This window comes from Felis catus, chromosome E2 (assembly GCF_018350175.1).
Source record: "Felis catus isolate Fca126 chromosome E2, F.catus_Fca126_mat1.0, whole genome shotgun sequence".
Lineage (NCBI taxonomy): Eukaryota > Metazoa > Chordata > Mammalia > Carnivora > Felidae > Felis > Felis catus.
Window position 1 is genome coordinate 57,263,420 of NC_058382.1, and position 14,164 is coordinate 57,277,583.

Here is a 14,164-nt window from a genome sequence, read left to right on the forward strand (position 1 = left end):
TCAGGGCCCAGGGCCGGCTTTTCTTGTTTTCTCTCTCTTCTGGTCTCCAACCTGCCCCTCTGTGGCATACATTGTTGCAATGAACGCGGCTTCCCAGAATCCCACACTGTCCAAGCGGGGAGGGACTTTAATCGCCGTCTGGTCCCACCTCTCCCCGGCATCAGTGAGAAAAGGAAGGCCCGGTGAAATCAGCTGCCTGTCCACTGTGATAGGACAAAGGAAGGGTGACAGCTGGTGCCAGGCTGACCCCCAAGACCACCTTGCTTACTCTGCTCAGGGTAGCGGGGCAAAGTTACACCCTTGCCACACGCTTAACCTTGAACGTTCTCTGGGAGGGCTTGGGCACTGTTTCAGAAAAGCCTAAGAACTGAAGCTTGATACACTAGAGAGAGTTCCCACTGGGACTCAGGAGGGGCAGATCTAAGGAAGTAAACTGGCTGTGTGGCCTTGGGCAGGTGGCTTTCCCTCTCTGAGCCTTGGTCTCTCCATCTTAAAATACGAGAGTTGATTTACTTAACGACTTCCTATCCTTTCACAGGGAGGCATGGATTCCTTTGAAGAGCTGATAGAATTGTTGGGCCCTTTTGCAAAGCCGTGCACTTGGAGATGCACGTTCCGCGTGGGCTGACTGCTCGGGATTCATGGCTCTGGCTCCCCGGCACGCCCTGCCCATATCTGGAGCCGCTGGGTCCTACATCCGCTTCCTCCCTGGGACGCAAAGGGCCTGTGAGTTCATGAGCGAACGGATAAATAGACAAACACATTTACATATAAGCTGAGGAACGTACCCTTTGGCAGCTAGGGCCAGGTCTGGGGAGGCGGCAAGGGGCAGATGGGAAGGGTGCCCTCACTTCCGCACCGGAGCTATACCGCCCCCCCGTGGTGGCCCAGCTGAGGGTGGGAAGGGGCGGCTTCTGCCGCGCTGGGGGATCCAGCAGCAGGAACGGTTCTCTCAAGGGGCGATGCAGGTCCTGCAAGAGTGAGCCTCTGTCAAGGCCAAGAACTGGACACCTGGAGAACGTCCCAGCCAGAGCGCAGCTGGCCCGGGGGGGTTAACGCAGAGGCCGCTTCTGCCTTCTTGGCTGAGAGCTTCCAGAGTTGCGGGGGGGGGCGGGGAGGCAGCGGCATTGGGAAAATGGAACATACTGGGGCGAAAGGGGACATACTGAGCCCTGCGGGAGCCCACAATAGGATGCGCCCTGGTGGGGGGATCTGATCAGAAGGGTTCGCAGTGACCGGCCCCTCCGGTCCCTGGGGTAGGGAGGCCCCCGCGAAGCGGGTCTTAGGGGAGGAACGGAGTCCTGCAGGCTCGGTTCTGTGGGCATCTGGAACGCAGCCTGGGGTGTGGAGCACTACAGGGAAGGAAGGAGACTGGGGGATGACTGACTGACCTAACAAAGAGCGGATGTGCTCGGCGAGGGGCGGGGAGAGAGGACAAAGCAAGAAGCGTCGATAAGGCCGGCTGGAGTCGCGGTGGCCAGAGGGGTCCCGAGTCACGACAGGCCGAGCCCGGGGGCCTTGCGCCCCTCCCAGCTGTGGGAGCGCTCCTGGCGCCCTAGAAACGTCCCACCAGATGGTCTCCACCGTGGTGATCTCTAGCCCGGTCAGCGGAGGGCGATGGGTCGCGGGGCCGCCCTTTCCCTGGAGGGCCTGGAGTTACAGGTATTTAGCGGGCGAGGCGGGGCCCTCCGGGCCCAGGTCGTCGACGTCACTCAGAAGTTCGCGCTCGCTGGCCGTGGCGGCGTTTTGCAGGCGGCGGACGCGCGCCTGGACCTCCTCCTGCTCCCTCTTGAGCTCCAGGTAGGAGTGCGAGAAAGTGTGGAAGATGGACGTGGCGGGGAAGGCCATGATGAGGATCCCGCTCAGGATGCTGCTCAGGGCCACCATCTGACCCGGCACGCTGCGCGGGACCATGTCCCCGTAGCCCACGGTCGTCATGGAGATGATGGCCCACCAGTAGGAGGCGGGGATGCTGGTGAACTCCAGCACCCTCCCGGACTCGTTCTCCGCCACGTAGACCAGGGGGGAGAAGAGTGTGACGGCCACGCAGAGGAAGAGGAGGAGGAGGCCGAACTCGCGGGTGCAGCGGCGCACGGTGAGGCCCAGCGTCTGCAGCCCCAGCGAGTGGCGCGCCAGGCGCATCACGTACAGGATGCGCAGCGCCCGCAGCACGCGGAGCGCCAACCCCACCTTCTCCAGGTACGAGCCCCCGCCGGGCCAGCTGCCGTCCTCCTGGGGCTCGCCGGACACGGCCAGCGACACGTAGTACGGGGAGACGGCCAGGATGTCGATGATGTTCAGGGGCCCCTGGAAGAACTGGCACTTGTCCCGGGCCTGGACGAACCGCAGGCAGAACTCCAGGGAAAACCAGGCCACGCACACGGTCTCCACGACGAAAATGTAGTAGCATTTCTGAGAACACTCACCCTGGGGAGGCGACAGAACGCTGCATGAGGGGTGGGGGGCAGCCCTGGGGCGGGGGCGGGGGGGGGACGGGGAGGTGGAAACCATCCTGGGTCGCTAGACGAGCACTGCCCTCTCACCCCTCTCTCTCTTTGCCGGAGGAATCAACACCTATTTGCCCAGAGCCGTTCTTGCTTGGGGCCTCTTTGTGACAGCGGCCAACCTTCACCTTCACTGACAGAAGCCCCTGTTGTGTACCGTGCCCCACCCTAGTTCTGTCACGTGGGCCACACGGTGATGCCGTGAGCGGGCAGCGCGACCTCATTTTGTGCCCAGGACGTGGTTCCGAGCAGCGAAATGACTTGCTCGAGCTCACAAGCAGAGGAGACGCGCTCCCAGCCGTAGACGCTGTTCGGCGACTGGCCCGCCTGCCACCCCTCATTCACTCATCCAACAAAAATGCATGGAGGTCTCCCCCCTGTGCCGGGCTCCTAGGCTCTGTGGGTGACGTGATCGAGAAGCAGATGTCGCTGCTGGGAGCTCAGAGGCTGGCGGGGCAGAGAGGGCTCCCGGGTCCCCGGTACAGCCCTCTGATGTGTGACTGCAACTATTCACGCAGGGTCTGTCTCCCTCGGGAGATTCCGGCTTGAGTGGGGGGGGGGGCTGTCGCATGGTTCATGCTCCCCACCTCTGGCTCCTGACAGAAAGTTCCACGAGCCCCTGTGCTACTCAAAGTACGGTCCTTGAACCAAAAGCATCAGCCTCCCCGGAGAGCTGGGAAGAAACCCAGAATCTCAGGCCCCACCCCATCCCTCAAGGAATCGGACTTTACACCTCAACGAGACTCACAAGTCTCACCTGGTGGCTTGGAAAATCCTGATGTCTGGTCCAGGACCCCAGAAATTCTTTTTTTCTAATTTTTAAAAAATGTTTCTTCATTTTTGAGAGAGAGAGAGAGAGAGAGCACGAGTTGGGGAGGGGCAGAGAGAGAGAGGGAGACACAGAATCCGAAGCAGGCTCCAGGCTCCGAGCCGTCAGCACAGAGCCCGACGTGGGGCTCGAACCCATGAACCATGAGATCGTGACCTGAGCCAAAGTCACTCAGTCGACTGAGCCGCCCAGGCGCTGCTAGAAATTCTAATTTAGTTATCTAGGTTTGAGCCTGAGCAGAACTTTCCAGAAGTCCCACGGATGATTCTAATGAAGAGCCAGAGTTGAGAACCCGACTTCAAGTATTACACACACACACACACACACACACACACACACACACACACATATCGCGATGATGGATGAAGGAACGAATGAGTGACCACAGCCAGTCGCCTGAGTGAAAAGCATCATGTTGACAACTGTAGTTTTCTTTGGATGAAAAAGCTCTCAAGTGGAAAAAGAAATTATTTCCAGGGCCTGGGCCCACAGGAATACTGAATGGAAATGAAATGCTTTTTATGTCGGGCCGCTAGAGGAAGAGAAACGGGTGATCTGTCCCCATCTCAACTTGCCTGTCCGGGCCCGGGCAGCTTTCTCCCTGGACCTCTGTCCGGTCTACCGAAGGGGTGGAGGCGGGAGGCGGGGAGGGGGCTGCTGAGGGCACGGAGTCCAGGGCGTCTGTGGCTCCACTTCGGCTGCGAACCCGTTGTCCCCCCCTGCACCACCTGGGGTTTGCTTCACAATCCTGGGAGTGCTCACGAGTTTTGGACCCTGACTCCCCAGGAGCTGCAGACTCGCTGTGTGACCTTGCAGCGGTCACTGCCCCTCTCTGTGCTTCAGTTTTCAAGAAGGAGCTCGGAACAGCAGCCGTGTTTCTCAAAGCCGATTCGGCACACCCTGCGTGGGAATCCCTCCAGGGGGCTTGTCGCAAATGCAGATTCTTGGGCTCTGGTCACAGAATCAAGCCCTGCGGTGCGGCCCAGGAGTCTGCACCTTGGCAAGCCCTCCAGGGGACCCAGGGGCACCTGGAAGTGTTTCAGACTCTGGGCCGGATTGTCTCCAAGAGGCTGCTTTTGTCGCTGACCCTTTGGGCGTTTCCCCCTTGGCACAGGGACTTCTGGTAGCCTGGGAATAACCCTTCCAGACCGGGGACCCAACAGCTCAAGAAAGTGACTCTGGAGAGGTGGAGAAGCCTCTGTGGGCCCTCCCTCCGCCTCCGTGCTGGCGTTTGGCTATTCAAGGCACGCACCCCCCACCTCCCTGCGGCCACCTCCCTGCACTGCAGCAAGCTGTCCTCAACTCTGCCTTGCACGGCTGCTCTGCCCAAACCCTCCCCGCACTGGGCCTCCAAGAAATGCCCCCCTGGCGGCGGGGATTTATGGGGCCTGAGCTGAGCAAGTAATTCCCAGGCCAGCCACGTTCGGAGAAAAATAGGAGGGAAATGAAAAAGTTACCTCTTCTCTCTCTCGGAGGAAGCTTCTGGTTGTATTTTGCAGGTAGGGTGAACAACGAATCCTGGTTTGCCCAGAACTTTGCGGACTTGAGCACAGAAAGTCCCAGGTCACCGGACCCCCCCCCCCCCGCCCCCCGCCGAGTCCCGCGCAAACCAGGACGACTGGTCACCCTCCTGCAGGGCCTCGTCTCTCGCTTTGGTTCCTCTACGCGGTGAAGAGGGTGAATCAGGCCTAATGGAGACCAGAGGGTGAGCCAGGCCACGCCGCGGGCGTTCACGCTCAGGATGTGGGGCCACAAGAGCCTGACGCAGAAGAACACGCCCTCGGCGTTTCCGTCTATGTGACATTCGAGGTGGTGGACAGAATCTCCGAAAGAGCGGCCACCTCTGGGTGGGGTGGGGACCGGCTGTGGGGGGACACGGGACAGCTCCCTGGGGAGATGGGCGCTGTGCTCGGGGAAGCGGGGTATGGGTCACACAGGTGTGCACTGGCTGTTCCTTGCACAGCTAAGGCCCGTGCGTCTCAGTGTATGTCCATTGGGCCTATAAGACTGCAAAGTAAAACCAAACGAACAGCAGCGAGAATCAGCGATCGGGGTGGGCAGGGAGGGGAGAGAGAAGCCTGACTCCTCCGTGGAAACTGAGTCATGGGTCCGTGGGGGCCCAGCCTTACTCCACTTGCTTTGTAAGCGCCTGGCATTTTCCACCGCGAAAAGGCGAAGAACCGATCAGGGTCAGACATCAAAACCACAGTCGGATGGCAGTCCACACTCCGTGGGGAGGCGAGGGTTATAAAGACAGGACAGAGCAAGGGCTGCTGAGGCTGTGAAGATGTCACAGGCTCTAGCGTTCCGGCTCAGCTGCTGGGAAAACGGGGGGGGGGTGGTCCCTCCAAAATGAAACACACGTTTGCTATCCGAGCTGCAATCCTGCTCGTGGGCAGACATCAGAAGGCACCGGAATATACCCAGCAGGCAAGCACCGGAAAATATCTGCGTTATTCTGTAGCCCAGAGTGGAAACAGCATAAATGCCCGTCGGCTGACGGACGGATCCACAAAACGTGCTCTCTCCATACGACGGACTATCACTCAGCCCCGAAAAGGAACGAACTGCTGACAGCCTGGGTGAACCTTCACGGCCTCACGCGCCGTGAGAGAAGCCACACCCAAAAGCCCAGACGCCGCAGGGCTCTATTTCTGTGAAACGTCCAGAGAAGGCAAACGCAGGGAGACAGAAGGACATTCGTGGTCGCCAGGGGCTGGGAGGGCGGGGGAGACTTGGGGAGCCGCCGGAAGCAGGGACGGGGTTTCTTTGCGGGAGGATCCACATGCTCTGGGACAGTGACCGTTGCACAGCCATTGATGGGTGCACTTTAAAAGGGTGCATCTTGGGATGTGGACTATAATGGCTTCATAAAAAAGGAGGCAGGACCCGACCAGCTCCAGGCTCGAGCCGGAGCTGGTCGGGTCCTCTGGGCGAGCCACTGAGGGGTCCCACAACTTTGCCGCAAACCCTCTCCCCAAGCTTGGGAGCGGGGCTTCTGTAAAGGGCTCTGGGGTCAGAGGACGGCCAGGGCCTCCTGAGGGCAAGGCCACTGTCCCTGGGGGCCCATAAAGACAGGCTGCCCCGCAGATGCTTCAGGTGCAGGGACGGCCAGTTCCAGAAATTCCATCCGGGAGGGACCTGGGGCCCAGGGCTTGACCTTGGAGCTTTCCTCACACCCCGGGGCCTCAGAAATATGGCCCGAATTGGCCACCTCCTGCCTCCTGGTAGCTCGGTCCTGGCCCGCATCCATACAGCAGCTCGAGCCTTCTCCCTTCTGCCTGTGAATTCCTCCACTTGTGCCCTGGCCTTGGCCTTGGGTCCGGGGCTGTTTCCTCGCCCTGCTGACTCATTCTTCTTCCCGGCCTCTGCGCTTCCCCCGGGAGCCAGTTCGGTCTCTGCCCTCTCTCCCCTCCGTGATGCCCCTTCCTGACCCTCTCTCTCCTCCCCCATCCCAGCCGCCTTGCTCCCCAGCCCTGGGACACAGGGGCTCCGGAAGCGGGGGCCAGGGGGGCAGATGGGGGCCAGGGGCATGGAGACAGGCGAGCGTGACGAAACGGGAAGAATCAGCTGCAATGAGTCAGGAAAAGTGGGTCCTGCCCCGGAAACAGGGAATACTTCTTGCTGGCCCGGATACGGGGAGAGGGGAGAGGAGGCTGGGCGGGGAGGGGAATGAACCCCAAGCCCAAGAAGCTAGGGGAGGAAGAACTCCCCGGGGCAACCACCGAATGTCACCGAACACAGAGCAACTGCTGAGAGCGAGGTGCCGTTTACGGAGCAGAGGCAGGATTCAAGAGAGGGGCAGGGGACGACGGGCCGCTGCGGCGTGGGTTCCACGGACCCGTGGGGAGGCTGGAGGGGTGTGTCAGCAAATGGTGGAGGAGACCGCGGACTATTACTGGGCCACGAGAAGCACGAGACAGCGACACAAGCTGCTGCGCGGACGGACCCTGAGAACACCACGCTGAGTGACAGGCCGGTCACAAAAGGCCACATGGGCGTGACTCCACGTGCACTGAAATGTGTGTGGGGGGGGATTCCGTGGAGGCGGAAAGCGGAGGGGTGGTGGCGGGGGGGACTGGGGGTGGGGGAGGGCTGGGGAGGGAGCGGTGGAAAAGTGCTGGAACTTGGTGGACCCGGGGACCACACAAGACCGTAAATGTACCAAGAAGGTAAATTTGCGTTCCTGCCTCCAGCACCTAGAAGAACGCAGTGTGTGGGCCCTCGGTAGCTTGTCGAAGGAATGGAAGGTCGGATGCTGGGATCTCCTGTCAAGTGTCTGCCACCGAGGGCTGATCAGACCAACATTTACTAAGCGCTTCTCAGGCACCGGCACCATTCCCCCTGCTTTAGGGACTCGGCTCAGCCTTCTTGTCTACCCTGCCTCCCCCTCTACCTCCCACCCCCACTTCCGTTTGAACTTGCGATCTCCAGGGCAGACCCCTCTCCCCAACTGCCAAGTTGACTCTAAGAGATTTTGCTGGAAGAAGGTAGAAGATAAAGCAAAAGGAAAAGCTGCTCCCCCCCCCCCCCCCGCCCGCCTCCCAGCCCTGCACAGAGCCTGATGGAGGAGGTCTGTGGGTCCCAGTCCTGGCACGTCTGTCCACTCATGTGGCGTTAATTCATCTGCGCAGATGTTGTCCCCCAGGACAGCATGGCCCCCAGGAGCAGCTGGCCAGCTAACCCTCCCCGAGGGTAAATACCAAATACCCAGGCGGTGGTGAAAAGAACATTATCTCCTTATGTAAATGTAAGGACACGGCCTCGAAAAAACAAAGACAGCCTCCCCGGCCTCCCCGAGCTCCAAATTACTATCTTAACAGAGAAACAGGGGTGCCTGGGTGGCTCAGTCAGTTAAGCCTCTGACTTCAGCTCAGGTCACGATCTCGTGGCTTGTGAGTTCGAGCCCCGCGTTGGGCTCTGTGCTGACAGCTCGGAACCTGGAGCCTGCTTCAGATTCTGTCTCCCTCTCTCTCTCAACAATAAACAATCATTTGAAAAATAAAAGAAACAAAAAAAACACCCTTTTTTTGAGGGCAGCAAGCCCTCTTGCCCCAAGAGCAGAAGCAGCAGCCTGGCTCCTGAGCCCAGATGGGCGGTGGGAGGGGGCTGCTGGTCCTGCGGGCCTCCCAGCGACCTCTGATTTGATCTCCTGAGTCCCCAACCAACCAAGCCTGGGTTCACACCCGGGGTAATTTTCAAAGCGTTAGGCTTTGAAAAGACCTCATCCCCCTGCCGGGGGTCTAAAACCTGGCTTCCGGGGAAATCCCTGAGGAACAAGTTTATGGAAATCTAGGGGTCCTTTCTCAGCAGCTGGGATCAAGAGTACCCTTCTGAGGACAGGGGACGGAGGCCACTTTTTTTGTCCTAATTTTGTACTGCAGCGTCTACGTGTAAATATTTCTGTGAACAAGCAGGCTCTAAAATCACATCATTTGGTGCTAACAAATAAAACGATGTCTCTATTTGGAGCTATAGTCCTCCTCCCCCCACCCCTACCCCCCTGGGGGAGAAAAAAGCTATTTGAAAGTCAAAACGTTTTGCTTTAGGACAAAACATTTGCTTTAGGACAAAACATTTATCGGTTGCACAAGATACATGTTATTCAGCAAATATTTGAGAGCCTACTCTGTGTGAGGCAGGGGCTGGTTCTCCATCTAAGTCCTTTCTTTCTGGAAAGTTCTCTGATCCTACCAGATTGCCCTGGGCTATATCTTTAAGAGAAGTTTTGTACACGGACCACGGCTGTGGATACACAGGGTACATTATCTTATACGCGTGTTCTATTTATCAGTTCCCTGTATCTACCATAATGCAAGTTCCATAACTAGGGTAATGGGGAGCCATGGAGGAATGTAAGAGTAGAACAGGAACATTTTAAATTAGGAAACAATCCAGTTCTCAGTTTGAAGCTCTCTAGTAAACTTTCCAACAAAATATCGAATTCGCATCTCATTTCTCAGACTACCTGGCCCCCGGCAAGGAAGGAGGGGTGCAGAGTCACTTAGAAGTTTACTCAGCTCGGAGTTCCCCGTCCAGTGAGCCTGAGTGGGAGGCTCAGGGGCCAAGTAACAAGCGGGAAAACTAAGGGTCTTTGCTCTGTAACTCCAAGAAAGCTAAACGCCCCCTGCCTCACTTTCGCCACCTGAATGTGGAGCCGGGGTGCCCCCGAGGACTCTGGTTCCAGAAGGCAGGGATTTTTGGCCGGGGACAGCTCGTGGCACAGAGTAGCTGCTCAGTAAACACATGACACGTGCACGGAGCGCGTGAACCCTCACAACGACGCGGCTCGCTTTACGGAGGGGGAAACTGAGGTTCAGAGAGGGGAACCAATTTGCCCGCGGTCACGGAGCGGGGAGAGGCAAGCTGGGCCCGCCCGGCCCACACGAAGCCCAGGGGTGGCTTTGTCAACAGAGGCCACCAAGAGGCAGAGCCACCTCGTGACTTTTGCCGGCCTTAGGCTCTTCATGCGCCTTTTCCTCCAAAACAAAGCAAAACCAAAAACATCCCCAAACGTTCCCAAGGCATTGATCTAACCGGGCACACGCCCCCCGCCCCCCCCCCCCCCCCCCCCCCCCCCCGCTGGACAATAATCTCTTTCTCTGCTGTTTTAAAAGATACGGAGCCCAGTCCACGGGCCCTAAGCCTCTCGGGCCTGGAGGGGCCGGGGGCTGGGAGCACTCACCTTATCCTCCTCGGCCCTCACGTCGGGCATGGTGCTGACGCACAGGCTGACCGCCGTGGTGGCCACGAAGAGGATGGACAGACAGGCGAAGACCTTGCCGGGGAGCCCCGAGCGCGGGTTTTCCACCGTCTCCCGCAGCCAGTTCATGAAGACCCCCCAGCGCGACGGGTCCCCGGGGGGGCGCCGCGCCTCGCGCCGCAGGTGCAGCGCCTCCTGCTGGCGGAGCTCGCGCAGCTGCTCCAGCTTCCGGAGCAGCTCCAGCAGGCAGCAGGGCCGCAGGTGGGCCTCCTCGATCCCCCAGTAGGCCAGCTCCTCCCGGAAGGACAGCACGCACGTCTCCCGCAGCAGGGCCAGCCTGCCGGCCGCCAGGAAGCTCACGATCATGCCGAAAGCGCTGGGGCTGCGGTCGAAGAAGAACTCCCGGGTGGCTTCGTCGTAGTCGTCGCAGAGCTGCGCGATCTCCTCGTGGCTCCGGCAGAACTTGAGTTTGCTCAGGCGGCTCAGCGGAAACTCGTCCAGCGTGCTCCAGGGGAGCACGTACCGCCGGCCCCCGACGTTGACCAGGATCTCCTTCTCCAGGTCCGCCGCGGGGGAGGCGTCCAGCGCGCCCACCTTGCGGGCCCTGCGGTAGTAAAGCCCCTTAAGGGAGCGCGGCTGCATGGAGCCGGGCAGCGGCTGACCCAGGGGGCTGCAGGAGCCCCGGTGGCGGTGTCCAGGAGGCAGGCCCCTGGCCCTGAAGGGCATGGACATTGCTGGAGACGTCCTGCACCGGGTGGGGTGGGTGGGAAGGGGGAAGGTAAGACAAGAGGGAGAAATCAACCTCAGGGCGGGGTCCTCGACCGCCCGGATGCAGCTTCACCACTGCGTCTGCATGGTTCATTTTTCAAATCCTCCAACAGAGACTTACTGAGCACCTACTCTGTGCCCGGGACCCATCAGTGACCCAAGGAGATGATGACATCCCTTCCCAGGTCAGAGCTGTGCCCCTTCCAGGCTCTGTGGTCTTGGGCACGTGGCTTCACCTCTCCCATCTCACTCCACCCATGCCAGGCACAAGACTTGTACCAATCTTAGGAGGTACAGCTGGTAAAATAGAGCTGAAGAGTGTAAGGGTGTCTCAAGTTCACTGCCAGGTTCTGGTCCCTTACGGACTGCTACAGCAGGTGGATTGCTCAGCCTCTCTGAGCCCTTTGCTTCGTCTGGACAGCTGGGGTAGTTTGAGTACCCCCACCTCACTGGGCACGGGGAGGGTTCCGTGCAGTGATGTTCAGGAAGTGTTTATTCAGAACGCTTCTAGGCGCTTCTGAGGTGCCAGGCACCAATCGACACGCTTCCTCTATAGTAACGCATCTCAACAATTCCACAAGGTAAACGATTCCCCATTTTACAGATGAGCAAACGGAGGCCCAGAAAGGTTCAGTAACACAGAATGTGACTGTGCTTAAGCCCAGCGTCTGACTCTCAGGAGCCGTGCCGCAATGGCCTCGTTTGCCTCTTCCTTTGGAGGACTTTTGCCACCAACGACAGCCCCCCTCCATGTTCCCCGGGGTGCTTGCCTCGGCCACCCTTGCTGTGTGACCTTGAGCCACCCTTGCTGTGTGACCTTGACCCATTACTCCCCCTCTCTGTTCTCTGCGAAGCGAAGGGACGTCTAATGCGCGCTCCATCTCAGACCTATTCGAGGCGCTTGGCTTAGAATGAGGGCTTGAGATGTAACCCGTGCATTTAAAAAACCATCTCCGCCACCTCTCCCGGCCTCAGCGCCCTGCCGCCGTTCCCCACGCTCCCGCTTCTAGCCAGAGCTGTTTCCAGAGCGTCTACAACCTTACATTCCAAACCGCACTCCAGTCAAGACGAAAACTCGGCGGCTGAATGGAAACAAAAGTTGCTCTCAATTTCAGCGCCAGCTGGATTCGGGCAGGCAGCGAAGAGTTGAATCACAGCCTGTGCGTTTCACACTTGCTCACCACCCAGCGTTCTGTTACTCTGTATGCATTACTTCCTTTACGGCGTATGGCCAGAGGAAGGCGAGCAGCCTGCAGAGAGAACTATTTTGAAATCCGGGGAGTCCTTCCCAAGTGCTCTCCGTTTCCCCGTGCAAAACCCCAGATCCAGAGAGCCGAAGTGACTCATCCAAGGTCACAGAGCGAATCCAAGTCCAACCCAGGACTCTTGTCTCCCAGCCTGGGGTGGGGTGGGGGGGCTCTTTCTAGACAACCCCCTCCCCCCCCCCAAAAAAAATCCTGCCCTGTCTGCATTCGCTGCACAAACCCAACTTTGCAATCCACTCCCCCCCCACCCATCCCAGCCGGCACTGTCCCGGGCAGGGAAAGGTATTCATTCAAAACAGCAGCGCTTTGGCCCAGAATGTCACACGTCCTGCAAGCCACCCCCCCCCCCACCCCTGCAGCAAACACTAACTTCTTCCCCCAAAGTTGAACTCACCTTCCTGTCTCTGGGAGCCCTTTTCCCCGCTCTCTCTCTACCTGGCAAGGGGAGCCCGTGTCCCGATGGCCAGGGAAGAGCCAGGTTTGTGGTGGAGATGAAGCAGAAGAAAAGAAAAATCCCACACACGGCAGTCTCTGGCGGAGTTAGTTTCCAACCTCTCTTCCCTTGCCTCCTCCCGGAAGCGGAGGGACATTCATTCTGCACCTCTCTCTCCCGCAGCTGCAGAGCGGCCCTGGGGCGGTGGGCTGGGGCTTCTAGAAGGACCCAGAAGCCCCTTCCCCGGTGAGAGGTGGGAGTCCTAGGGGCTCGTGCTGGGAGCCAGCCAGCTGTCCTGCTTCAACGGCGGGCTCTGCACTCGGAGCCCCACGGGGACAGGCAGTGTGGTCCTGCAAGAGACGCGGGGGCGGGGGGGGGGGGACGGGAATGGCTTAGAAATAATCTCTCCATCACCAGGCTGCCGGAAGACACAGCAGCAACCACGGCTCTGCCAACTGCCTGGGAGGCGAGGAGAGCTGTCCTGCCCTCCCCTCCCAGGAGGGACAGAACCCGAAAAGAGCAGAGGGCAACTTGGGGCCGGGACGTCTGCACCTACCTGCCCCGCAGCCTGGAGGCTCCTGGGGGTGGGGGTGGGGGCGCTGATGAGGGGGTGGCGCGCAGGTAAAGGCTGCGGGAGGAACCTACTGGTAAATCACGGGTCCGGGGACAGGTGGGGGCAGAGAAGCCCAGCGTCTGAGCGCCGGGTAGAAGCTGGCTGCGTGCTGGGCTAATGTGGAGTCACACGCGCCTGGGTCCCCACCTCCCATGTGGATGGCTGGCTGGCCTCCGGCAGGGGACTCAGCCCCTCCGAACCTCGCGGTCCTTGTTTGTAAGATGTATGGGGGTGTGGGGGTTCAGAGAGGTCACACCCCACAGCAGAGGCTCCCAGTGCGGTCTGGCTCCCCGGGGTGGGGGGTGGGGGGTAAAGAGGAAGTGGAACAAGCACCAGGCCAGGCGTCCTAGCCTCGGCTCTGCGCTCCCTCGCTGTGCGTCCTCGGTCGGTCTCTTCACCTCTCTGGGCCTCCGTGTTCTCCCTGGTCAGATGAGGGCAGTCAAAGCAGTGAGGGCTCGGACTGCCCAGCCGTCTTCTCCTGTAGGTGCTCAGTGTCCCCTGGCTCTTCTTAATTTTCTTAAGAGGTTCTCAGCCCCAGGCTCTTGGCTTCCAAAGGGGAGTTCCTCTCCGTTCCGTTTTGCAGACAAGGCTCGGAGGTGCGGGCAAGAGGTTTGCTCAAGGTCACCTTGCTGGTTGGAATCCGCACGTGGCAGAGACTTTGAGGTCTGATCAAGGGTTCTGGAGGGGGGAGGGTCTGAGCGCGGGCCTTTCATGGCTGCCCGGTGGGGGGTGGCGGCAGCAGCCGCGGGCCTCAGCGTGCTCTCCGTGGCCTTGGCCGTGGGGGTAAGTCCCGGCAGGAGCAGAGGAGCCAGAGGGACAGAGGTGGTCTAGGGTCGTGGCTTTTAGATCGCACTGTGTGAAACCCAAGCGTTCTGTAGACGCGATCACGGGGCCTGGAACGAGGGTGACAAAGGGTAGGACGCAGGGATGGGGCTCCCTGCCTCAGTGTGACAGCTCCACTGTCAGTATGTAAGTGGGACTCCCAACACGCCAGGGCCCCAGGGGCCCATCTTCACACTCAGCCCACTGGAGGAGAGCCCAGGGCCCCT

The 14,164-nt window shown here is 59.7% G+C and overlaps 1 protein-coding gene across 2 annotated transcripts; it reads right to left on the reverse strand.

Annotated features, from left to right (window-relative positions):
• Positions 1–771: 771 nt before the first annotated feature.
• KCNG4 (potassium voltage-gated channel modifier subfamily G member 4) lies at positions 772–13,751 on the reverse strand. Of its 2 annotated transcripts, XM_019820145.3 has the most exons (5): positions 13,449–13,751; positions 12,464–12,852; positions 11,848–12,054; positions 10,019–10,781; positions 772–2,427 (listed from the first exon to the last, which is right to left on the reverse strand). In XM_019820145.3, coding segments are annotated over exons 3-5 (1,536 nt in total). In that variant the 5' UTR covers positions 11,850–12,054; positions 12,464–12,852; positions 13,449–13,751; the 3' UTR covers positions 772–1,656. The 2 variants fall into 2 exon arrangements, with proteins under 2 accessions (XP_019675704.2, XP_023101117.2); XM_023245349.2 differs by lacking the exon at positions 11,848–12,054.
• Between the last annotated feature and the right edge of the window lie 413 nt (positions 13,752–14,164).